The sequence below is a fragment of the Wyeomyia smithii genome, chromosome 1 (assembly GCF_029784165.1).
Source record: "Wyeomyia smithii strain HCP4-BCI-WySm-NY-G18 chromosome 1, ASM2978416v1, whole genome shotgun sequence".
In the NCBI taxonomy this organism is placed as follows: domain Eukaryota; kingdom Metazoa; phylum Arthropoda; class Insecta; order Diptera; family Culicidae; genus Wyeomyia; species Wyeomyia smithii.
In genome coordinates, this window is record NC_073694.1 from 90,929,360 (window position 1) to 90,957,315 (window position 27,956).

Consider the following 27,956-nt stretch of genomic DNA (forward strand, 5'->3'; position numbering starts at 1 on the left):
TGTTCTTGTCGTTTGGTTGGATGTAGGCGGAAGGGAATAGGATTAAACTGGGGCGTGGATGGATTTCAGGAAAACGTATATAAGGGACATGTAGGATAGGTCACGGCTCGCCAAGACATCACGAACAGGAACAGCCGGCTGCCTACTTTCGGCCTGCAGGGAAGCTATTAATTTAGACCTGGCGTCACGGTGTACAGGGCATGATCAAACCACATGCTCTATGTCGTGATAACCCTCACCACAGGCACAGATACCACTTTCCCCGAGCCCAACACGACGGAGATGCGCGTCAAATCTATAGTGATTGGACATAAGCCGGGACATCACGCAAATGAAATCCCGACCTACATCCAACCCCTTGAACCACGGGTTCGTCGACACCTTGGGGTTTATGGAATGTAACCTCTTTCCCAGTTCCCCTCTGGTCCAAGAATTTTGCCAACTGATGATCGTATTCTGACGTACAAGTGCGAAAAATTCATTAAAGGCAATGTGTCTTTCAAAAATATCACCGTTTGTTGCGCCCACCTTAGCCAAAGAGTTCGCTTCCTCATTGCCCGGTATCGAGCAGTGAGAAGGGACACACGCTAAGGTAATCTGAAACGATTTTTCGGATAAAGCACTCAGATGTTCCCGTATTTTCCCCAGGAAATACGGAGAGTGCTTAACATCTTTCATCGATCGGAGAGCCTCAATGGAACTGAGACTGTCCGTAAAGATGAAATAATGGTCCTTGGGCATTTTTTCGATAATCCCTAGGGTGTACTGAATTGCAGCTAATTCTGCGACGTAAACAGAAGCAGGATTATCGAGTTTATGGGAGACGGGTAAATTGTTATTGAAAATACCGAATATCGTTGTTTGGTAAAGCCTTATAAGGTCTCCTGGATGGGCTCCCCACCATTGTTCGGTTATTGTACGAAGAAAATTCACTCTTTGTTGACATTTTTTCATCAGATACCTCACGTGACAACCCCAGGTGCCTTTAGAGTCGAACCAGATACCAAGATATTTGTGTACCAAAACCTGAGAAATCGTTTTACCCATCAATTGTGTTTGAAGCTGAGCAGGTTCATGCTTCCTAGAAAAAACTACTATCTCAGTCTTCTCCGGAGAGAATTCGATACCTAGCTGTAAAGCCCAAGCAGACAAATTGTCCAAGGTATCTTGCAATGGTCCATGCAAATCGGCAGCTTTGGCTCCTGTAACAGAGATTACACTGTCGTCTGCAAGTTGTCTTATCGTGCATGAATTTGCCAGACATTCGTCGATGTCATTTACATAAAAGTTGTAAAGAAGGGGGCTTAAACATGAGCCCTGGGGAAGACCCATGTAGCTAATGCGAAAAGTTGCCAAATCGCCGTGCGTAAAATGCATGTGCTTTTCGGACAACAAATTGTGCAAAAATTGTTTAAAATTGGAGAAAATCCTTGTCGGTGAAGTTTACCCGAAAGAATGTCAATAGAAACGGAATCAAAAGCCCCCTTAATGTCCAAGAACGCAGACGCCATTTGTTCTTTGCGAGCATACGCCAGCTGAATATCTGTTGAAAGCAGCGCAAGACAATCATTCGTCCCTTTGGCACGGCGGAAGCCAAATTGAGTATCCGATAGTAGGCCTTTTTTTTTTGTTCACACAACATTTATTTGACACGGCACAACACAAATTAATGTTTTACGGAGCCAATTAAATCTAATGCCTTATGGTCTAAAATATCTTATAAGCTAAAGGCAAATTCTTTACCCTCGCTGCCGACTACGAGCTGAAACTATATCTAATACTAAAACTAACATGGTTTTTTTTTTGTTTCGCTGTTAAATTGGCACCTTGATGCTCTTCAAGTAGCTATAAACATGTAGCATGTATGGCAAGTTTCGCTGAGCGAGAATATCACGAACTGGCACATAGGGCTGTATTCCTCGGGCCCTGAGGGTATCCAAAAGTAGAGATCTGGCGCCGCAGAATTCAGGACACACCCAAACCACGTGTTCAGTGTCTTGATACCCCAATCCACAAACGCAATGATTACTGCTCGCCAGCCCAATACGCAAGCGATGTGCATCTAGCCCGTAGTGGTTGGACATAATCCGAGACATCATGCGAATGAAATCTCGTCCTACATCCAATCCTCGAAACCAAGGTTTGGTGGAAACCTTGGGGATGATAATGTGTAGCCACCTTCCCAGTTCTCCCTTATCCCACGAGGCCTGCCAGTTGACAAGTGTATTCTGACGTGAAAATTTTAAAAATTCATTGTAGGCAATTGGTCTGTTGTAAATATCACCGTTTGTTGCGCCCACCTTAGCCAAAGTGTCCGCTTTCTCATTGCCCAGAATGGAACAATGAGAAGGGACCCACACTAAGGTAATCTGAGAAGATTTTTCGGATAAAGCACTCAGATGTTCCCGTATTTTCCCCAGGAAATACGGAGAGTGCCTTGCATCCTTCATCGATCGGAGAGCCTCAATAGAACTGAGACTGTCCGTAAAGATGAAGTAATGGTCCGTGGGCATTGTTTCAATAATCCCTAAGGTATACTGAATTGCAGCCAATTCTGCGACGTAAACAGAAGCAGGATTATCGAGCTTGTAGGAGGCGGTAAAATTATTGTTGAAGATACCGAAGCCAGTGGACCCGTTGAGAAGTGATCCATCAGAATGAAACGCATTGTCGCAGTTGATGTTTTTATATTTGTTATAAATATTTTAGGGATCTGCTGCACGCGTAAATGATCCGGGATTCCACGAGTTTCTTACATCATGGATGTATCGAAAAACACAGTAGAAACAGAAGTATCTAATAAGTTGACACGATTGGAGGTGTATGAGGAAGGATTTATACTTTGAGACATGTGATTGAAATACACAGTCGTGAAACGGGTTTAAGAATTAAGTTCAACTAGCCTATCGAAATTTTCAATTACCAAGGGGTTCAAAACCTCACATTTGACGATAGTAGGCCATTTGATTCGACCCAATGGTCTAAACGACGGAGTATCATTTTTTCCATCAATTTCCGGATACAGGATAGCATTGCAATCGGCCTATAAGAGTTGTGATCAGAAGCTGGTTTCCCTGGTTTTTGGATGGCGATCACCTTCACTTGCCTCCAATCCTGCGGTACAATGTTTTGCTCCAGGAACTTATTGAACAAGTTCAACAAGCGCCTCTTGGCATTGCCGGGTAGATTCTTCAACAAGTTGAATTTGATTCTATCTAACCCAGGCGCGTTATTGTTGTTGGACAGGAGGGCAACTGAAAATTCTGCCATCGTGAAAGGTGATTCTATCGCGTCGTGGCCCGGAGACGCATCGCGAACAATATTTTGCTCAGAAACAGAGTCCGGACATACTTTCCTGGCAAAATCAAATATCCACCTACTTGAAGACTCCTCGCTTTCGTTGACCGTTACGCGATTCCGCATTCTTCGGGCTGTGTTCCAAAGAGTGCTCACCGATGTCTCCCTCGACGTCTCGTTCACGAACCGACGCCAATATCCGCGTTTCTTTGCTTTAGCCAAGCTTTTAAGCTTGGTATCAAGCTCCGAATACCGTAAATAGTCGCCAGGTATACCTCCCTTCTGGTAGGCCAAAAACGCGTCGGATCTTTGCGTGTAGACATCGGAGCACTCTTGGTCCCACCACGGAGTGGGAGGCCGTTCTTTAATCGTTACGCCGGGATATTTTTTCGTTTGGGCTTGCAACGCGGCGTCGAGAATCAAGCCCGCGAGGAGGTTGTATTCTTCAAGTGGTGGATGATGTTGAATCGAATCGACCGCTTTTGAAATCATTTCCTCGTATAACTTCCAATCGACATTCCGTGTGAGGTCATACGGAATGTCAACTAGTCGCATGCGAGTTGACCCGTTATTAGATGAAATAAGAATAGGCAAATGGTCGCTACCGTGAGGATCGAGGAATTTGTTGTTCATAATTGAAAGGGCCTTTTCATCATTTTTGGAGACAAGCGATTCACTAGGGACCTTGACTCCGAAACTTTCTGTCGTAAAATAATCCATTATGATTTTACGAAATCCTTCTCTTCATAGTCTATATATTCTTTTTCTTCAATTGTGAAAAGATATTTTCTATCAATTGTGGGTGTATGAGTGGAGTCTCGCAGCGATGATCCAAAGAGTACCCAGCCCAGTTTCGTCTTTTGAGCTAACGGCTCGTTAAATTTTCCGGATACCTCATTCGAACCTTTCATGAGGAAAGCATGTGGAAGTTCAAGTAACAATTTTGGTTTTGCATTTTCAAAATAGCTTAATTCAGCGTTTTTTAAATAAGGGTACCGACTCATCAAATTTCCCCTATTTTGTGTTTGACTTGGTAGGGATAATTTGTCAACCGTCTAATATTTTTCAAAAGATACATTTTATTATCCGCCCCGTTTATCTTAATTTTTACATCCTTACTGGATGTTTCATTTTGTGTACTACCGTTGGTCCATGCTAAAGTCATAGGACGTTTAGCACCTTTGATCTGCAGTTTGTCCGCTACTTCATTGTGGAGCAAACTAACAAACGAACCTGAAACTAGGAATGCAAAGGTTTTTATTTCAAGATGTCCGTTTAGAGGAGTAACGGGCAAAATTTGGTAATAAACCATAGTCTTGCTGTTGCTATGGTGATTAATATTTTCGTTTTTATCATCATTTTCAAATTGAATTTTATTTTTCTTTGGATGAACAAAGGAATTTACATGCAAGAGAGAATGATGTCTCCTCCCGCAAAATGAACATTTCTTCTGAAATTTACAATCTTTGGCGAGATCTTCTGTTTCACAAAATCACGCCTTTCATTAACTGGCATAGCCTTAAACATTTTACAATCACTAAATCGGTGATTGCCTTTACAGTTTAAGCAACAGAAAGAGCGTTGTTCATGAAAATTAATTCTACCGGGCCTTTCATGTCTACCGGTTTTTTCCGCAAGTAACATATTCGCTAGATTTTCTTACGGCTTCAGCCAATCATAAAATTCTTCTAGCGAAGGTGGTTTAAATGGTTGTCCTGCACTTGACGGACTTGACAACATTTTCTGGTCGCTTACATATGTATCGTTTCGATTCCTGTAGTATTACGTAGAAGAGAAATTATAAAAAAAAAAAAGAAACAAAAAAAAAACATCTCAGTAGGTTGGTCAGCTAGAGGAACTCGGTTCAACAATTGTTTAGCTTTCTTGCAATGACCTAACCTTTTACTTACATAAGCTGCGACAAGCAACACAGTCGCAAGAAGTTCAACACATTAGGTGAACAGTTATTGACCTTAGTCATGCGCAGCAGAGCAGCAAGGTTTGTGTCAAGTTAATGTTTAGGTTAATGCGCAACGGTAACAATGTTTTGTTTAAAGTTTATGTTTAGGTTTACAAAATAAAGACCGCGGTTGAGGAGCTATCTGGTCTGTTCTGCGGCCAGAGGGATATAATTGGATAATTGAATTGAGTCAAAAAGAGTAGAGATCAAGCCGGTGAGGAGAAACCACGGAGTCCCACCGAAGAAAAAAAAAAGGGAAGGTGTAAAGGTAGAGTGTAGTTATAAGTAGTGTAAGTTGATGTGTGAATAAACACCAAGTAAATCGGAAGAAGTTGTTAGTGAAACGCCGAGTACAATATCACATTAATAGGGAAAAAGCCAGTGCCCCAGCCGCCGCTACATATGGTGACAGCAGGAAAAACACTAGGAAGTGTTAGGAACGCCAGCAATAAAGGACGAAATCAACCGTGCAACATGGAAGTAGGCAAGCTGTGGTGAGTAACTCAAGCCATTTTTTTTCTTTTTTTTTTCTTTTCGTAAGATGTGTGTGATCGCTAGTGATAGATTAAAGTGAAAAAATATAGTAGATGACTAGGTTGGAAGACATTAAAGAATAAATTGACAGGGAGTATAAGAACCTCTGCAAGAGCATAAACAGGGCGAGAACACAAACGGGAGTTAATACAAAGAGGCGGTTGCTAGAAGAGCATTTAGAAGAGTTTGAATCTATCCTAAAGAAATATGAAGATAAAATTCCGACAAGAGATTGGAATAAATTAACAGATGACTTTGAGTTCGTTAAGACAAAAGTCGAATTATCTTTGAAAATTTTGAATAGAACAGTTTTAATCCCTGAAAAGGAACGAAAACAACGCCGAAATTCGGAATATTGTCTGGCAATTGTCATTCCAGCATACGGACAGAACGACATATCTGTTTTAGAGATATCACAAGCTTGGGAGGATCTTCCTTTTACTTCGTCATTCAAGCAAGTAGAAAAAGAAAAAAGTGGTAGCTACATAGAAAATAAATTCCTAGATCATATCAAAGATCTAGAAGAAGAATTTGTGGAAAATAATATTTCCATCAACCAAATAAGTCTAAAGCAAATTGAAGATTTAGACATAGACGAAACCAGTTTTTGCGTAGTTATAGAGAAATTGAAAGACCGATTTTCGAGAGACAGTTTCTACTTCAATCGGACGTTGAAACCAAAATTCATGATGGCAGACCCAGCACCTTACGAATTTCCAATGGTCATGGCTATGCAATCGATTCCGGAGTTTCATGGGAAGCACGAACAACTTCGTCCATTTCTGATATTAATCGACTACTTCGCAGAAAAAAATACCAGAAAAAGAAGATCAGACACCGCTCTTGAATGTTGTATACACAAAGCTAAGAGGAGAAGCGCTAACGCGACTCACAGAAATAGAAGACGACAACTGGGAGAAAGTTAAAACGAATTTAGAAAGCGCTTTCAATGGAGAATCGACGATAGGATCTCTAATCAAACAAATCGAAACTTTAGTTCAAGGAGATACCGAAAGTTTTGAAAAATACAGAAGTAGGGCTGCAAAACTTTACCACCAAACAACCCAATTGAAAAACCATGATAACGATGACGAATGTTTTGTAGGAGCGTCATTAAGAAGACACTTTTTAGCAGGTCTGAACAGTCGAGCATTAGCGTTTGCAGGAAAATCACAGAGGGAAAAATCATTTCTAGATTTATTAGAGTGGCTCCAAAAAGAATATGACGATGAAGAAGAGCTGAAAGACTTTCATAACAGACTTCACCGAGAATGGTAGGCAGCACACGACAAAACCCTAATAATAATCATTCTAGAGGAAACAATAATCAGCATCAGAACTACAACAATAACATCCGTGGAACTAACAATAATTATTCTAGAGGAAACAATAATCAGCAATATAACTACAATAATAATTTTCGTGGAAGCAATAATCATTATAGAGGGAACAATAATAATTCATGGAATTCTAGAAACTTGAATCAGCAAAATTTTAGAGATAACGGATTTCAAAATGGTTATACGAACAATCGGTACCAGTCTAATGGTTCTTATAATAGAAGCAATTTCAATCAGCCTTCACAACCTCATAACTATCAAGCGTTTAATCAAAATAGAGTATACACTGAAAATAGGGGTGGCACTTATTATCCAAACAACAATTACGATAGAAATCAAAATCAATTTCCTAGACAGGATACAACCGATAGAGGATACAATGAAGGAAGAAACTACAACCAACAAAAAAACTGAATTCTGGGGGTGTCAAATATGGCGTCCAAACACTCCGACATATAGAAAATAACGAACAGAGACGCATTCAGAGGGATACGACCGAATGCAATTATATTTCAGCAAGCGTGACGGAAAATTATCAGAGCAAAATGTGTCAAAGTACTACTAACTTATGGGAAAAGTTTAACACTTACATCCCAGCACACGAGAAGTTAAGTATCGAATTTACTGCGAATAATCAATTCATTTTAAACATTGCTACGGTCGATAACCCGAGAAAAACAGAACGGTACATGCTAGACACAGGAGCGTACAATAATCTAATTAGATGGAATACCGTTATCAATATGGAATTGGAAAATGTAAATTATACAGATAAGGTATTACTAACAGGGTTTAATCTAACTCAAGAAGAAACATTAGGATCAGTAAAAGTAGGATTATTAATAGGGAATTCATGTTACATGGTTAAATTTTTTATAATGAAAGATTTGTGTGTCCCGGCAATCATTGGGGCTCAATTTTTAAAACAATATACAATATATATATAAGCGAACAGTTTACTTCAATTATTTCGCGCAAGCCATGTGAAAATGACAATGGGTGTAACAAAGAGCTAAATATGGGAAGCACATATACTGAGGTATTTAATGAAAACAGAGGGTTAATTGAGTGCAAGGTAAAGCCGCATTGCAAAGATTCTGAGCTTCAGAAACGTTCTGAATATAAATATACATTATCAAATGAAAAATCATGTCAAACTGAATGCATTGAAGAATATATTGGAGTTAAAAATAATAACGAAAAAGAATGTCAAACTGATTGTTTAGAGGACACATATTTCGATCTAACAGATAAGCACATAGGAATATCTGTAGGAAATGAACAAGATGATTTTAATAGGATGGAACAAGAATTTGATACTTATGAACAAATGAGTGCAGATTACTCGAACAATGATGTGAAGTTATACACGGAAGCAGTTGAGGCTGAAGATATAGATTTCAGACAAGACTATAGTCTAGTAGAGAGTAGAAACCTAAGTGAACTGAAAGGAGTAGAAAGAATTTATAAAGTAATAGACTCACTTAACATGAATCATTTAGAACAACATGATTATACGGTAATGAAGGCTATCATGTCAGAATACAGTGACGTATTCTATTTAAAGGGAGATAAATTGACCATTACAGATGCAGCAATTCACAATATAGAAACAACTACTAATATACCAATAAATAAAAGACAATATAGATTCCCAGAAAGTACAAAGAAATTAATAAACGAAGAAATTGATGAAATGTACCGTCAAGGTATAATAAGGCCTAGTACGAGTCCATGGAATGCACCAGTACTGTGCATACCTAAGAAAGACTTAGATGCCGACGGAAGTAAGAAATATAGAATTGTGATAGATTTCAGAGAACTTAATTTGATTACTAAACCTTTTGTTTATCCTATACCACTAATCGATGAAATTCTCGATAACCTTGGACATAGCAAATATTTTACTACAGTGGATTTAAAATCAGGCTTTTATCAGGTGCCTATTAACCCAAAAGATGCAGCTAAAACGGCATTTTCAACCCCAAAAAGCCATTATGAATTCACTAGAATGCCTATGGGGCTAAGGAACAGTCCATCAACATTTCAAAGATTGATGAACACAGTACTTTATGAACTTGGGGACATTCAAGCTATTGTTTACTTGGATGACATAATTGTATATGGTAGAACAATTGAAGAACACAACCGAGAATTAGTAAGGGTTCTGAAAGCGTTACGAAAACATAATTTAAAAATTGAGTCAACCAAATGTCAAGTTCTGCGCACCGAAATTAATTATTTAGGACACATAGTTGACGAAAAAGGCATACGCCCAATGAAGGATAACATCACAGCTGTAAGAAATATGCCTATTCCTAAAACAGTAAAGGGAGTGCGATCATTCTTAGGTACGGTAAATTTTTATGGCAAATTCGCGGTATTATCAAATGAAAAAACTTTAGATAAACCTATAGCGTACGCCAGTCGTGGGCTAACAGGTGCTGAAATTAAGTATCACACAATTGAAAAAGAACTGCTCGCCATCGTTTGGGCGGTAAACAGATTCAAACATTACATATACAATCAAAAATTCATAGTTTATACTGATCACAGATCTTTGGTTTCGATTTGGCGGCTGAAGGAAACTTCACCAACGCTAACCAGATTGAGACTAAAATTACAAGGTCTCGAATGTGACATACGGTATAAGCAAGGAAAAGATAATGTTGTTGCAGATTTTTTATCACGTCTTAATCCAGATGTATCATGTGTTGCAGTTATTACTAGAAAACAAAAACGAGAGGAAGAAAAACAACAACTACAGCAGCAGCAAGTTAATGAAGCAAATCAAAGCCAACAAATCATCGACGAGTCAGGTAGATTTACTCTGTTCAAAAGAAAGCAAGAAACTAGTTGGAACCTACACATGGATGGGTTGGAAAACATTGACTTTAGCTTCGATGACTATCCCGAAGAAACAAAGGGATTGAGTTACGATGACTTTGCAGAAGCTTTGAATCATAATCTACTTGATTTTAAGAGATTGATTTTTTCCAAAGAGAAAATCGATGTAGACAAAGTTGATGCTACCTTCATGATCGTCAATAGTAGATCGGCTTACAAAGAATTGAGTGAATTTGTAGACCTGCCTCATGGGCTGAAAGACTATTTGAACGGTAGAATATTTTCTATACCAAACCGCAAGTTGAGTTTTTAAATAGTTTATTTGACACGGCACGATACAATTTATGTTTAACTGAGCCAAGTACTTTTTTTTTTAAATTCTAAATTAGCAGGGAAAAGAGGGGGCCTTTTCTTTATTCTCGCGGCCGACTACGAGCTAGTGGGGATTTAAGGTGAGAGGAGGGGAGTTACAATTTTGATTTTAACTATATTGAGTTATACGATTTATTTATTTGTACATGACTAAGCAGTGATGTTCCATTTGAGCAGTTTGGACTGAGGTGTCTGCGTGAACATAAAGATGCCGAGTCTTCGTTTGAGTGTCTCCAGCTTAGTGTATCATCTTCTTTCAGCGTGTAGCGGGAATGGTAATCTAACAAATAGATAGAAGAGTTTCATATTTTAATACCAGCGTGTTTTATGAACACGTATAGCTGTATCATGTACTGGAGATCACCGCTTCCCAGAATGTCTCTAACGGGTACGTTCGGTTGTTTTCCTCGGGCCCGAAGGGAATCTATAAGCTCAGACCTAACACCACAGTATTCGGTACACGACCAAACAACATGCTCGATGTCATGGTAGCCATCGCCACAAACGCAGTGATTACTGTCTACAAGCCCTATACGAAAGAGATGCGTGTTTAACGTATAGTGATTGGACATAAGTCTGGACATCACGCGAATGAAGTCCCGACCTACATCCAACCCCTTGAACCATGCTTTCGTCGATACCTTAGGAAAAATGGAATGTAGCCACCGTCCCAGTTCATCTGAGTTCCATGATGATTGCCAACTGTTGAGTGTTCTCTGACGCAAAATGCTATAAAATTCATCATAAGCAATTGGTCTTTCATAAATAGCGCCGTCAATAGCACCCACCTTAGCTAAAGAGTCAGCCTTTTCGTTACCCGGAATCGAGTAACCCGGTAATTTTTATCTGTTAAAGCACTTAAAAACCGCCGTATTTTCCCCAGGAAATACGGGGTGTGCTTCACAGGCTTCATTGATCGCAGAGCCTCAATGGCACTGAGACTATCTGTGAAGATGAAGTAGTGGTCTATGGGTAGGGTTTCGATGATTCCAAGAGAGTACTGAAGAGCAGCAAGTTCTGCGACGTACACGGAAGCAGGAGCATCGAGTTTGTAGGAGGCGGTAAAATTTTCGTGGAAAACACCAAAGCCAGTGGACTCATCTAGATTAGATCCGTCAGTGAAAAACCTTTTATCATAACTAACATGTTTAAACTTATTGGAAAAAATCTTAGGGATCTCTTGGGGTCGCAATTGATCCGGGATACCAGAAATGTCTTGTTTCATAGTGGTGTCGAAGAATATAGCATTATTAGAAGTAGCTAAAAGTGCGACATTAGAGGAATCGTATGAAGAAGGATTAATATCTTGAGCCATATAGTCAAAATATAAAGTCATAAATCTGGATTGAGATTGAAGGTCGACCAACCTCTCGAAATTTTTAATTACTAATGGGTTCATAACTGTGCATCGAATTAGCAACCGGTAAGAGAGATTCCAAAAACGATGTTTCAACGGAAGAATACCCGCTAACACTTCAAGACTCATCGTATGGGTCGACTGCATGCAACCCAAGGCAATACGCAAACAACGATATTGAATTCTCTCTAATTTTATAATGTGCATGTTCGCGGCGGAGCGAAAGCAGAAACAGCCGTACTCAAGAACTGATAATATCGTTGTTTGGTATAACCTTAGAAGGTCTCCTGGGTGAGCACCCCACCAAGTTCCGGTAATCGTACGAAGAAAGTTAATCCTCTGTTGGCATTTTTGTGTCAGATACCTAATATGACAAGCCCAGGTGCATTTGGAGTCGAACCAGACCCCGAGATATTTAGCGACTAAAACCTGAGAGATCGTTTTACCCGTTAGTAGGAGCTGCAGCTGAGCTGGGTTATGCTTCCTAGAAAAAACGACCAGCTCAGTTTTCTCCGAAGAGAATTCGATACCCAGCTTAAGAGCCCATTCAGACAAATTGTCTAAGGTATCTTGCAATGGTCCTTGCAGATCGCTAGCCTCGCCACCAGTAATGGATACAACGCTATCGTCTGCAAGTTGCCTTAGCGTGCATGAATTTGCAAGACATTCATCGATGTCATTGACGTAAAAATTATATAAGAGAGGACTTAAACATGAGCCCTGGGGGAGGCCCATGTAACTAATTCGGGAAGTTGTCGAATCGCCATGTGAGAAATACATATGCTTTTCTGACAACAAATTGAGCAAAAAGTTATTCAAATTTGGTGAAAGACCCTGCGAATGAAGTTTCGCGCTTAAAACTTCTACAGAGACAGAGTCAAAAGCCCCCTTAATATCCATGAACGCAGAAGCCATTGGCTCTTTTCGAGCAAAGGCTAGTTGAATTTCAGTAGAAAGCAACGCTAGGCAATCGTTCGTCCCTTTGCCCCGGCGAAAGCCAAATTGAGTATCTGAAAGTAACCCATTTGTTTCGACCCATTTGTCTAACCGTAAGAGGATCATTTTTTCCATTAATTTCCGGAGGCAAGAGAGCATCGCAATCGGCCTATATGAATTGTGATCAGAGACAGGTTTCCCGGGTTTCCGAATAGCAATGACTTTTTTTCTTTTTGCAGAGTCGGGTAGATTCTTCAACAGGTTGAATTTTATTCTATCTAACCCTGGAGCCTTATTGTTGCACGACAGGAGAGCCATTGAAAATTCCAACATCGAAAATGGAGGCTCTTCCGTAGTTACTAATAACGCGTCGCGAAAGGTTTTCTGTCCCGGTACAGAGTCTGGACAGACCTTTTTGGCAAAATCGAGTATCCAGCGATCTGAATACTCCTCGCTTTCATTCGAAACGTCACGGTTCCGCATGCGCCTGGCGGTATCCCAAAGAGTGCTCATCGCTGTTTCCCTGGACAACGCGTTTACGAACCGCCGCCAGTACCCGCGTTTTTTCGCCTTTACTAAGCTCTTCATCTGCCTGCCCAGTGCCTCGTACTTTCGAAGCAGGTTGACAGTGCCGTACTCCCGGTAGTCCTTATACGCCGCGGACCTTCGCGCGTACAGCTCAGAGCACTCTTTGTCCCACCATTTGTTGGGAGGGCGCTGTCTAATCGTTACCCCGGGTATCGGTTTCGTCTGAGCTTGAGTCGCGGCGTCGATTATCAAGCCAGCTAAGAACGCGTATTCCACCTCCGGAGGAAGTTCCTCGTGAGTCTCGATAGATTGCGCTATAATAGACTCATAACACTTCCAATCAATATTACGTGTAAGGTCGTAGGAAATATTGATTGGGTTCGGGGGAGTTGAACCATTAGCAATTGATATAACGATTGGAAGATGATCACTACCGTGGGGATCGTTGATTACTTTCCACCGGCAATCTAACGCTAGTGATGTCGAGCAAAGGGATAGGTCAAGCACGCTTTCACGTGCTGGAGGATTAGGTACACGTGTCGCTTCCCCAGTATTCAAAACTATCATATTGAAGTCGTCGATAAAGTTACAGATTAAAGAAGATCGGTTGTCGTCGTACAGCGACCCCCATAGCGAACAGTGAGAATTAAAATCTCCCAATATCAAAAAAGGCGCGGGAAGCAACTCTGCTATATCAGTGAGATGCTTCTGTTCAATCCGCGCGGATGGAGGCATATATAACGAAACAAGGCATAGGTCTTTTCCATTCATATTCGTTTGAATGGCAACGACTTCAATATTCGAGATCGAGGGGAGGTCGATTCGGAAGAAGGAATAGCAATTTTTAATCCCTAAAAGTACCCCTCCACCGTGTGAGTCTCGATCTCGACGAATGATGTTAAAATCGTGGAAATTAAGTTGATCGTTTGAATTGAGAAAGGTTTCACAGAGCGCAAATGCGTCACAATTGTATGTATTTATTAAATAAGAAAATAGATCGAATTTGGGGATGATACTTCTGCAATTCCACTGTAATACAGTGATAAAATTCCTAACCTCTTTCGCCGTATTAGTCATCGAAAAATATGATAGCTGAAATGAGGGGCCAAGTTGCTGCTAGTTGCATCAAAAAGGTTTTCACTGTAGGAAGAAGGGCAAGAAGAATATTTTGTAGGGGATCTGGTATGTTGAATGTTTTAAATATCCAATCCACAATATCAGAAAATTGTATGAACCCTGTTTCTTTTTTATCTTTTGATCGAGAAATGGGTGCACGAGGGGTTTTTGGTGCCCCAGGAAGCGGTGGGTACTCCTGGATTTAAAATTAAAACCGGGAGGTACTTGCTTCGGTTTTTCTTCACCGCTTCCTTTTTGTGTTGGCTTATTGGTCATTCCGCTAGGGGTTATCTTGCGACCTTTGCGAGAAAGATTAGGAGAGTTGATCATTCTCCTCTTCCTAGATCCTTCTGGCATGGCATAAGAACACCCTTCGACGGGATCGTCAGATGTACCCTCATCGGTTGGCAAAAAGGAAAAGATGTTTCCTGTCGAGGGTGGCTCAGCACTCTTCAGCATTTCTGCGAAAGAGCGCTTTGATCGTTCCTTGAGGGAACGCTTTATTTTTTCCTCGCGCTGTTTGTACGCGGGACACGCCGAAAGGTCATGCCGAGTTCCCTCGCAGTAAAGACACTTTTCAGTATCCTCACTGCAAGCGGTCTCAGCATGATTGCCTCCGCACTTGCTGCAGCGTGCCTTGTTGCAGCAGTAGGTGGCTGTATGACCTAACTGCTTGCAGTTTTGGCAATGCATGACCCGCGGTACGAACAGGCGTACAGGCAGACGAACCCTGTCCAAAGAGATGTAGTTCGGCAGTGCGGATCCGGCGAATGTTACACGGAAGGAATCTGAAGGGAAGAATTTCTTCTTCCCTTCTTCGATGGATACTGAATGCAATTGCTTGACATCCAGTATCTTTACACTTTGCATCAAGGGGTTTTTAAAACAGCCAACTCCATGACGCAAAATGTCATCGACCGTGAGGCTTCCTTCGGTAACCACACCGTCGATCTCCACGTCCTTGGCAGGGATGTACACGCGGTACTCTCTCGTGAAGAGCTCGTAGCTAGCAATTGCGTTTGCTTGCTCAAGCTACTCACAACAACTCGCAGTTTGTTCGGTCTAACCTTTGTAATTTCGGTTACGTCCGAAAACTGTTTTGCCAGGTCCTTGCCGATTTGAATTATATTTAGAGGCTTCTTTATGGGCCTGAAGTAAACTACGAACGGACCTTTCGAAGCATCTGGGTAAGCTTTCACCCGTGTTGCCGGTACCCTTTGTACGGGGCTAGGTAGCGGGGAAGGTAGAGGGGAAGCGATGGGGGAGATCTCAATCTCTTCCCCAGTTGTTTCCACATCCAGGAATAGTTGCACCTGCATGTCGTCCATTTTGCGGGAGCGTTACGCTCTACCGCACACAAACGATGAATATTCGAATGTGGGGGGGGGGTCAAGTAGTTGCTATTAAATTTTAAAAACAATTTCTCAAACTACAATGGATCAAAATAAAAAAAAAGGCAGTAATACTAATACTAATAACAATAGTAATAATAATAATAATAATAATAATACTAATAATAATAATAGTAATAATAATTATAATAATAACAATAATAATAATACTATTAATAATAATGATAAAAATTCTAAAGTGAATACTTCACCGAACGTCTAAGTCACGACCTCACGGCTGATAGTAGGAATAATCGAGCGTCTCCGCAGAACAAACAATGACGATCCAGCTTCGTGTTGTGACACAGTGGCCGTATCCTACACGCGACCTTGTAGATGCCACTTGTAGTTGACTTCCACTCGCTCGATCGTATGGTGGTCCGTGCTGCTAGCGGGGTAACAGCGGTGCGGGAGAATTGTTCTTGCTGATATATCAGCTGCGTATCGGATCACTGGCGGGGTAGCCTGCCCCTACCAGTGTGCAGAAGATGTTTCTGCCGATAAACTACCGGCTATTGTTATCGCGCAGCACAAGAACTAATCGACAAAAAAACACCCGTACTCGTGTATTGTTATTTTGCAAACTCAAACGGAGATGCAAACCGCAAGTTATGGGGTTTAATTTTAAATGGTACTAAACGTTCAGGAATAGATACAGCAGTCTTATTCGAAGGACTGGTGGATGCATTCCAAAACTGCCCAGAATACGTGAAAGAAGCAAGAAATATTCAAATAATAGCTTTCAGAAATTTACAAGTTCCACCAGAAGCAAACGTTTTAAAATTTATAGCAGAAAAATTTGACAAAGTTTTCACCCTATATGCTCCGAATAAAGATCGTATGTGGGTAAGACCAGAGGATAGAGAAACAGTTTTAAAGGAGTTTCATGATTGTCCATTAGGAGGACATGTAGGAAGTAAACGTATGCTGAAACGTATTAGCCCTATGTTTCAGTGGGACAATATGAGGAAAGACGTAGAAAATTATGTCAAACAATGCGAATCGTGCCAAAAGAATAAAATATGGATGGCGAACAAAATTCCAATGAAAATTACAACAACTTCGTCTGAACCCTTTCAAAAGATTTTTATGGATATTGTCGTACTCCCCGAATCCAACTCTGGGAATAGATACGGTCTGGTGATTCAAGATGACTTAACAAGATATCTTACAGTCGCGGCAATGGAAAATCAGGAAAGCTATACTGTAGCTAAAACCTTTGTAGAAAATTTCATTTGCAAATTTGGCACACCAATGGAAGTAGTTACAGATCAAGGAGCAATTTTTGTTAGTAATTTAATGAAAAATGTTTGTAAAATATTAAAAATCAAGAAGATAACAACTTCTGCGTATCATCCGCAAGCTAATTTAGTTGAACGATCAAACAGAGAGCTAAAGACATATCTTAGACAGTATGTGGGAAGTGATCCAGGTTCTTGGGATCAACTTCTTCCCTATTTTATGTTCGAATACAATACAACAATGAACTCATCTACGGGATTTACACCGTTTGAGTTAGTTTACGGAAGAAGTGCTCGGATTCCAAATTCCGTATATAAACTACAGGATATGGAATTGACTTATGGGGATTACATCTACGAAATGAAAGCCAGTTTTAAAAGGCTTCATGATACTGCGAAGAAAATCTAATAGTATCGAAACAAAAACGGAAAGAAATATACGATAAGACATCTAAAGAATGGCAACCGATGTGGGGAGAGTTGGTACTGGTTAAGGCAGTCCCAATAGGAACAGGCCAAAGATTACAAACGCTATGGAGAGGACCCTATGAGGTCGTCGATCTACCAAGTGAACAAACTACTATTATAAAAAACGGAAAGAAGTTAGAGAAGATACACAATAATCGCCTCCGAAAATATTTCGAGTAAATTCAAGTTCCACGTTATGTACTAGCTCATCGGTAGTTTTAGGATTTAATTTTGGTACAGTTCCAAAATTAGTTAAACCAAGGAAAGAGTATAACGAGCAAAAAAAAAAAAAAAAACAAGAGCTTTAATCCAAACCAAGCAAGAAAGTGATATTGAATTTATGAAAAATTTCACTATTTTATACAGAGTGTAAATTTTATAAGCCCTTATGAATAACAACAAAATAATTATGATTATAAAATGAGTGACAGAGTGATGAAGTATCTAAATAAGCGATAGTTTAGAATGAAAAAAAAAAAAAATATTTAAATTAAGCAGTTCAACTCTTTGGAGGCGATCGATGAAAAGGGGACATCAAATTAATTGAAACCGAAATATGTTAATCCGGTGTTGGGAGAAATAACCCCCGGTTGACAATTTTCAAAAAAAAAAAAAAAAAAAGGTTCTGAAGAATAAAAAGTGTAAATAAAACTGAAAAAATCAGTCCGGTGTTGGGAGAAATAACCCCCGGCAGAGTAAGTCCGGTGTTGGGAGAAATAACCCCCGGCAGAAAACCAAGTATTACAAAAAACGAAAGGATATGAAATAGACAATGAAGTAAAAATAAGTAATAAAGTAATTATAAAACGGGGAAATGATAAGCAAAATAAAATGAAGTAAGACGAAAGAAGATTAATATGACAATGAGATTCAAGCAATCCATTTGTGAAGTAAGACGGAAGAAAAGTTATGTGGCAATGAGATTCAAGCAACCCATTTAAAGAGATTTATTATATACAGGGGAAAAAAATATATATATGAAGAAGAAAATTTCAATGTGACAAAGAAAAAAATCAATGTGGGAATAAATATAGATTAGAAAGTAAGAAAATGTAAGACTTGTAAAAGATACTGAAGCTGAAAAGAAAGTATGAAGAGTATCGGCAAAAGAATCCAGACAAAGATTCTTAATGTTCGACACCGGAAGAAGAGCGCGATAAAGGCTTAAAAATAATGAACAATATCATAATGTTTTATTGATATTCAATTAAAAAAAAAAAAAAAAAGAAAATCTAAATGACATGACATGGGAAATAGCAAAATGGAAAAGTATTCAAAATTAAAGTATGAGAAAAAATAGGACTAGAAATAATACAGGCAGACTCAAATGATGACTAATGACGATTATAGGGTAAATTGAGTGAATTTCAGATGGAAGCGCGTGTGAATGTTTGAGAATGGGTGGTCAAGGGATCGCAACCCGGAATGAAAGATAATAATAAGGGATCGCTACCCAGAGTGTTTGAGGCGTGGATTTGTGTGAGTGGGTTTAGATTTTTATAGGTCAATTGGTACAGTAGGGTAAAGACGTGAGTAAAGAATTTAATCCAAGACAAGATTATGACCGCGTGCAATACATAGACAATACATTAAAAGACGTGCTTCTCTTTGGATTACAGGGTCGTTTTGCTGGTAACACTAGTACCAGTTCATGGGGGATTGGTCATGGAGCAGTTAAATGACCCACTATTGAGAATGGGAACCTATACGTTGGAGGTAAGAGTCCCTATAAATGAATTAGAAAATGGTATTATGGCTTTAGAAAAAACAGCGCAAAATTTCAATTTCACCTGTGAGTTGCTAACACAAAGAATTTCAAAAACCAGGTGCAATCAAATTACTAGCGAGTTGTGGTCAGCGCTGAGTAAACGTAAAAGTTCAGGCGAGTTTATAAAGAGCGTTTTTCCAAATCGGAACAAAAGGGGAATCATTACGGCTGTCGGAGGCATGGATTCTGACGACAGGGTTAGGATTGACACAAACATAGACAGGCTTAGGAAAAATGAAGAGTCTCTAAGAACGTCAATTACTCATCAAACTGGAACACTAGATGCCATGTATAAATTTGTTGATAGTTCGATGTATCACGTTGATGATAAAATTAAAAAAATCATGAACAATTTCAACACGATTAGAAAAATGGTACAGGATGACTTGAATTTCACTAGTACTATTCAGAATATATTATACTTGGAATCAGAATTGATGGAAATTGGGTTTCAACTTCAAACTCTAATAAATAATTTAAAAGATCAACAACATATTATTATTGAAATTCTACTGGGGAACACAAAAGGGGTGTCCGAAATGATGCAATTAGTTGAAATATCGGAGCTAGTATCGCTGTTGCATGAAGCCGAAGATAAACTGCCGATGGGTTGGCGTTTCCGGGAGATAGTAAGAGCGATATCCTTTCTGGACTCCTCTCAATCATTGAAATATCTTATGAGCCTTTGAATAATCAAATTTTAATGTTAAAGTTGAATATCCCTTTAGTGTCTAAACAAAAACTCGTGGCTTTCAGGGGGGTGTTTGTCCCACAAGTGAATGGAACATATGTGGTAGCAATTAAGATGGATGATGATATATTAATCAAGGAAGTTGAAAAGAACTGGGGCTTTGTAATATCAAGTGCACAGTACGAAGAGTGTCTAAGTTTTGCACAAAATAAAATATGCAATTTAAGTGCAGTCGAAGTAAAACTATCTTCAGAAAACAAGTGTTCACTTAATCTGTACTTCAGGAACTCTACGGAAAGTTGTAGCATTAGAATTTTGAAAATAAATCATGATGTCTGGTTTGCTAGTGAGGAACCTAACGTATGGGAATATGTGACCCCGGACGAAATGGAGATTGTCATTTTTCATGGAATGAATCGGTCTCATATGATTATTAGAGGATCTGGTAAAATCAGACTGACGCCGGGTATGAGAATTAAAACGGATAGTGTTAAAATATCGTTCACGAATGTATCATTGTCAGATAAACTGGCCGTGTATACTAACGTACACTATAACATATTGAATTTTACTTTAGATAGCTGGCGAATGAAATTTATCCCATCTTTAGATAAAAACACTTCTGTACTATCGGTTTATGATAGGAAAAAGTTGTTTGATTTAGGAGTGGACATAGAGGATTTGAAAAGAGAAAGACCATTTTTAGAGAACATGCTATACTCACCTTTGTCCTCGGGGTGGACAATTGGTGGTTTAACAACAGTAGGAGTAATAGTGTTGATAAGTTTGTATATTTTTGCATGCAGAAGAAACAATTCATTCAAAGATAGCTCTCAAAGACCGGTAGTAAATATAAAAGATATCGAGATAATACATCATACACCAACTCAGAAAACAGTAGCAAACCGAAACAATGACATCCAGGAAGTTTTCGAAAATCCGAATTTAGTACGATTTGGTGATATACTTTTGAACAACGACCCTCGTAACTACCAAACTGTGGTGGAAATGGAGGATGAATTATTACAAATAAAAAAATACTATTTGGAACCACGGCAGGATGAATTTACGAAAAATATCCACGTAGCAGAAATTACAGAAATAAAGGAAGCAAATAAGTCGGAAATACTCCCACTACGAGACATAATAGAAGCACAGGTAATAAACAAAGAGCCGCAAGGAGCTCCTAAGGAAGATAAATCAGATAAAACAGCAGTCAGTGCGTCTTGAACTGTCCTACAGATCAGACGTTTTTTCGGTTGCTTGTGGACTGGTCTTTGACTGCCTATAGCTTCAAAGTTTGTGTTTTGTCAGTGTGTCTTTTAAAGATTACCTGAAAGTTATTTCCCATCAGTCTTTCTCAAGACTACCTACTTTTGAATTTAACATTTGTTTTAACTTTTTTCGTATCACCTGAAATGGCTGGACGGAAAAAGAAACCTCGCATCGCTGCGGGGAGGAAAAGAGAGGCAACTCTTTCTGACACATCGAGTGTCTGTAGTGACAATCCTTTTGATATTTTGCCTGAGCAAGAAGCTGGTGAAATGGAAGTTATTAATAACGGAACTATACAAAATATAAAATCTTTAAAAAAGGAGAAAGTTCCACCTATTGTGGTAACTATTTCTTCTGAATTTAATATATTCAAAAAGGAACTTTCAACGTTTGTTTCTGACGTTAAAGTTACCTATCAAATTGGCCGTAGAGGTGAATGCCGCTTATTAGCCGACTCAGTAAAGGGTCGTGATCGTCTTGTTCAGTATTTAACTGACAAGATGTACAAATTTTTTACATATGACACCAAGAACGCCAAGCCGTTCAAGGTTGTCTTGAAAGGTCTCACCAACGATCAAACCGTTGATGAGATCAAACTTACTTTAACAGAATTACTTGGCATAGCCCCTACCCAAGTAATTCTAATGAAACAAAAATCACGAGGCGAAAACAGTCAGAGAACTGGAATTTCCCTTGTTAATTATTTAATTCATTTTAACCGCAATGAGGTTAACAACTTAAAATTTTTTGAAAAAGCACATGCTTTGTATAATGTGCGTGTAAAGTGGGAAATTTATAGGAAGTATGGCGGAGGTGAAAAGCATATCACCCAATGCCGTACTTGCCAACGTTATGGCCATGGTTCCAAATTCTGTAACATGGACCAAAAATGTCTTAATTGTGGAGACTCTTCTCACAAAAAGGACGCATGTCCTGTGAAAGAGAGTAAAAATTTTCGCTGTGCGAATTGTAACGGCAACCATATGTCAAATTTTTATCAATGCCCAGTCCGTTTAGCAATTGTTAAGGCAAGGCAAGGTAAACAAAATTCAATTTCTCAATTAAAACCAACTTCAAAACAAAATTCTCCAAGCGTACCAGTGGCGCATAGTTTACCTACTCCTTTGCATACCCGTTTAACTTATGCACAGGTTACAGGTAGTTCGAACATTATACCGCCTAGTGTTGGTAGTTCGAAAATGACCGTTAATATGGGTAAGCAAAACAGGCTAGAAAATAATTGTACACCTATCACTCCAGCTAATATTGCTGCCGAAAATATTTTTTCTAATGTCAACTGCCTGGGGCCTATTACGGCAGGTAAACTTTCTTTTTTGCAACAGGCAATGTTCGATCTTATGAACGCCATGTTGCAGGCAAAATCAATGTTTGAAGCCATTCAAATAGGCACAAATTTTACTATTAAAATTGTTTCTAATTTAAAATTTAGCAATGATTTTAAATAAAACAATTAAAATATTAAATTGGAATGCTCGCTCATTGAAGGCCAATGAGAATGAGCTTTTTAATTTTTTAACAGTAAATCCTGTGCATATTGCAATTATTACTGAAACATTTTTGAAACCTAACATAAAATTAAAATATGATCCCAATTACGTGGTTCATAGATATGATAGGATTCAGGGTTCCGGCGGTGGAGTTGCAATTGTTATTCATCGCCGAATCAAACATCGTGCTCTTCCCCATCTTGAGACGAAAGTTATTGAAACTTTGGGAATTGAAGTTCAAACTGAACTTGGGATTTTATTTATTGCCGCAGCATATTTACCATTTCAATGCACACGCGAGCTCAAAAATTATTTTAAAGGTGATTTACAAAAACTCACCAGAAATCGTTCGAAATTTTTCATAATCGGCGATTTTAACGCTAAACATCGTTCATGGAATAATTCTCAAAGTAATTCCAATGGCAAAATTTTATTCAACGATTGTTCTTCAGGATACTATTCTATTTTGTCTCCGAATAGTCCTACATGCTTTTCTTCTGTAAGAAACCCTTCAACTATTGATTTGGTGCTTACAGATCAAAGTCATGTATGTAGTGATTTGATCACACATGCTGACTTTGATTCTGATCATCTTCCAATAACTTTTTCTTTATCACATGAATCAGTTTTAAACCCTATGAGCTCTGTTTTTAATTATAACAAGGCTAATTGGGAAAGATACAAAACTCATATTGAGAGAAATTTCAATAATGAGCTTGATTTGCAAAACGAAGTGAATATTGATTCCGCTTTGGACGCATTAAAATGTGCAATTGTTGATGCCAGGAATTATTCTGTTCCAAAGGCTCAAGTGAAATTTGATTCACCAATAATTGACGAAAATCTTCAACTTCTAATTCGTTTGAAAAATGTCCGCAGACGTCAATATCAACGTTCTCGTGACTCTGTTTTTAAAACTATTTATAAAGATTTACAGAAAGAGATTAAACATAGATTTACTCTTCTGAGAAATCAAAATTTTGAGACTAAAGTTGAAAAATTGAAACCATATTCAAAACCATTTTGGAAGCTGTCGAAGATTCTTAAGAAACCTTCAAAGCCTATTCCAGTTTTAAAAGATGGTGAACGTTTTCTTGTATCCAATGAACAAAAGGCTCAAAGACTTGCTCAGCAGTTTGAGAGTGTTCATAACTCAAATTTGAATTTTGTGAGTCCAATTGAAAATGAAGTCACACGTCAATTTGATTTAATTTCTTCCCAGAATTTTTTACCTGCAGAAATAATTGAAACTAACTTGAATGAGATTAAATCAATTATTAAAAATTTCAAAAATATGAAAGCGCCTGGTGACGATGGAATCTTTAATATACTAATCAAACATCTCCCTGAGAGCACAATGGAATTTTTAGTAAAAATTTTCAATTGCTGCTTCAAAATTGCATATTTTCCCAAATTATGGAAAAATGCAAAAATTACTCCCATTTTAAAACCGGATAAAAACCCAGCTGAAGTTTCAAGTTATCGACCAATCAGTTTGCTTTCTTCAATAAGTAAACTGTTTGAGAGAATTATCCTTAACAGAATGATGTCACACATCAACGAAAATTCAATTTTTGCAAATGAACAGTTTGGATTTCGCCATGGGCATTCCACAACTCATCAATTGCTCAGAGTTACTAATATGATACGAGCTAACAAATCTGAAGGTTATTCCACTGGAGCTGCTCTTTTAGACATAGAAAAAGCATTCGACAGTGTTTGGCATAAAGGTTTGATTGCGAAATTGCAAACTTTTAATTTTCCAATTTTCCTAATCAAAATTTTAAAAAATTATCTTACTGATCGAACTCTGCAGGTTGTCTATCAGAATTCAAAATCTGATAGATTTCCTGTCAGAGCAGGTGTGCCTCAAGGTTCAGTCTTGGGTCCAGTCCTGTACAACATATTCACTTCAGATCTTCCTGATTTGCCTCCAGGATGCACAAAGTCATTGTTCTGCGATGACACAAGCATTTCCGTAAAAGGAAAAAGTCTTCGTGTCATATGCAGTCGATTGCAGAAAAGTTTAGATATTTTTTCTTCCTACTTGCAAAAGTGGAAAATCTCTCCCAATGCTTCTAAAACTCAAATGATAATTTTTCCGCATAAGCCTAGGGCTTCTTTCCTCAAGCCAAACAATAATCACGTTGTCAATGAATGGGGTTATTTTAAGTTGGTCCGACAAGGTTAAGTACTTGGGACTAATTTATGATAAAAAACTTACTTTCAAAGAGCACATTGAGAGTATACAAGCCAAGTGCATCAAATATACGAGATGTTTATATCCTCTCATTAACAGGAATTCTAAACTTTGTTTAAAGAACAAACTTTTGATTTACAAACAAATTTTTAGACCAGCAATGCTTTATGCTGTACCGATCTGGTCAAGTTGCTGTTCAACAAGGAAGAAAACGCTTCAAAGGATTCAGAATAAAATTCTGAAAATGATTTTGAAGCGTCCTCCTTGGTTTGGTACACTCGAATTACATAGACTTACTGGTGTTGAACCATTAGAAGCTATGTCAAATAAAATTATTAACAATTTTCGACAAAAATCGTTGCAATCCTCAATTGCTACGATAAGCTCTCTTTATAGCCAATAAGTTAGCAATTAAGTTAGTTGTAAGTTTACTTCCCCTTTTCTGACAAGTAGGTTTAAATCCCTACGAATGATAAGTCCTAATTGCGAAAGCAAACAAATCCTAACAATTAAAATTACAAATTTCTAACAGTGTTGAGAAGTCACCATTTGTGATTGGACACACATACTCATTATTTACTAATATTTATCATAAATACTTAAGCTACTAACAAATCCCCCCTTAAAAAAAAAAAAAAAAAAAAAGATAAAACAGCAGTTAGTAACAAGAAAAGTATCAACAAAATCAGGTGGTAGGGGTACATCATGTATTTACAAATATATAACCTTTTTATGAGACTAATTACAGAACCCACCTACAACCAGGAAACAAAAAAAGGGCAAGAGACACAACAATTTCGAGCGCTGCGAAACCCTTTAAAAAAAAAAAAAAAAAAAAAAACACTAATGGATATGGTATGTATAAATGATGATACATGGGAATGTAAGTAATGCCCGACATTTTATTTAGCTTATATTGCTGTGTCTCGGAAAAAAAATATAATATTGCTATGTCTCGAAAAAAAAAAAAAACCAAAAAAAAATAATTTGTATTTTTTTTTCCAAGACGTCAAAGGTCTGAAAAGTTTAGAAGCAAAATCTGAAGTACTAGAACCGAGTTTCAAATCAAATGTTTTGGAAAAAAAGAAGCAGAAGTACTAGAACCAGGATTTGAAGCGCAAAAAAAAAAATATATATACGATTCAGAATTAGGAAAAATAGTGAAGAGAAATAACGAATTTAAAACAAAAAAAAAAAACCCTAAAAAGATCAGATTTTCCAATATCCTCGAAGTACGAGATGGCGAGAGATGAGCAACAAGCGAAATACGAGATGGCGAGAGATGAGCAACAAGCGAAGTACGAGATGGCGAGAGATAAGCAACAATCGAATCGAAAGACGAACCATGCGGAAGATAATCAATTGACGGTGGTGGGTCGGTGGTCATCAAGAAAGAAATGTCAGCGAGCAGAGATTGATAGTAGGAAAATCAAATACATGGTTGAACCTGGTTGCAATATTAGAGGTTTGCCGACACACAAATATTAAACTCAGAGAATAGAATGTTCAAGTTGTGACTTATACACAAAAGTTTGCATAAGCATTTTTCATATTGATCAAGAAAATCTTTACCACAAGGTAATTACTCGTATGAAAGTTTCTGAAGTTATGAAATACGTCCAACAGCACATCGCGTTGAGTTTCGGCAGCAGTGCCAAGTCTTTGCCGGTTTAAGAAACCCGGAAGAAATGGAGCTAAAGATTGGAGTAATTATACTTCACTTCGCAAAATAATCAACACATGACGCATGAGAAGATCACAACAGGATACAGTTTCAGTCACCGAAAACAACTTGCGAGGGCTAAATCATATCACGTAGCAACCGATCACCGTCACTATAATCAACCGTGAAAACCAGGATGCAACGAAAACCCAATATATAGGCACGAAGCACCTAAACCACCCACACCCAATATTGAACATCGACCAAATGGTAAGTCAGAATACAGGAAGGCGGTGGAGAGCCCGGCGGCAAGAAATGGGAAAGCCCGGAAGGAAGACACGGAATGGAGTACGCTTGAGGATCATCGTAAGGTTAGGGAATGTAGAAAATTTAAAGTGTAATATAGGGAATTTTAAGTACCACCATATACCCCACTAGAACTTCCCGCGCTATCATCTTGATAACTATCATTATCAAGCTCAATAATTATGGGGATATGTATCGTTTCGATTCCTGTAGTATTACGTAGAAGAGAAATTATAAAAAAAAAGAAACAAAAAAAAAACATCTCAGTAGGTTGGTCAGCTAGAGGAGCTCGGTTCAACAATTGTTTAGCTTTCTTGCAATGACCTAACCTTTTACTTACATAAGCTGCGACAAGCAACACAGTCGCAAGAAGTTCAAGAACAACACATTAGGTAAACAGTTATTGACCTTAGTCATGCGCAGCAGAGCAGCAAGGTTTGTGTCAAGTTAATGTTTAGGTTAATGCGCAACGGTAACAATGTTTTGTTTAAAGTTTATGTTTAGGTTTACAAAATAAAGACCGCGGTTGAGGAGCTATCTGGTCTGTTCTGCGGCCAGAGGGATATAATTGGATAATTGAATTGAGTCAAAAAGAGTAGAGATCAAGCCGGTGAGGAGAAACCACGGAGTCCCACCGAAGAAAAAAAAAGGGAAGGTGTAAAGGTAGAGTGTAGTTATAAGTAGTGTAAGTTGATGTGTGAATAAACACCAAGTAAATCGGAAGAAGTTGTTAGTGAAACGCCGAGTACAATATCACATTAATAGGGAAAAAGCCAGTGCCCCAGCCGCCGCTACACATATTCGAACCATTTTGTTTTCAAATTGCCAGGCAATTTGAAAATTAAATCCTTTAGTAATCTTGGATCGTTTAAATAGTCATCTCCATCGAGATTTTTCATATTAACTACTAAACTACCTATGACAGTGATAAACTCGATCACTGTCTTAGGTTGCTCAAATCTTGGCGGTTTCAAAATCATTACGTCCTTTATCAGACTCGCATGAATCGTTTCGATTTTCCCGAACTGATTCTCTAGTCTGTTCATTATCACAGATATATTATCTGGATTCAAAAGAAGGTAATTTATTGCTCTGAGAGCGTCCCCCTTAACATAGTTTTGGAGGTGGTTTAAATTTTCTAAGTTAGAAAAACCTCCC

General features: G+C 38.5%; 1 protein-coding gene across 3 annotated transcripts in view; it reads right to left on the bottom strand.

Moving 5' to 3' along the window:
* The window catches only part of LOC129718427 (transmembrane emp24 domain-containing protein 7), a 51,774-nt gene that overhangs the window by 11,053 nt on the left and 12,765 nt on the right, over positions 1-27,956 (bottom strand). The window contains exon 4 of one of the 3 annotated variants that reach the window (XM_055669211.1): positions 10,449-10,630. The exons of the other annotated variants lie outside the window; for them this stretch is intronic. Within the exon in view, the coding sequence (XP_055525186.1) occupies positions 10,464-10,630 (167 nt within the window). The 3' untranslated portion in view covers positions 10,449-10,463. Of the gene's footprint in view, positions 1-10,448; positions 10,631-27,956 lie in introns of those variants that run through there. 3 annotated transcript variants of the gene reach the window in all.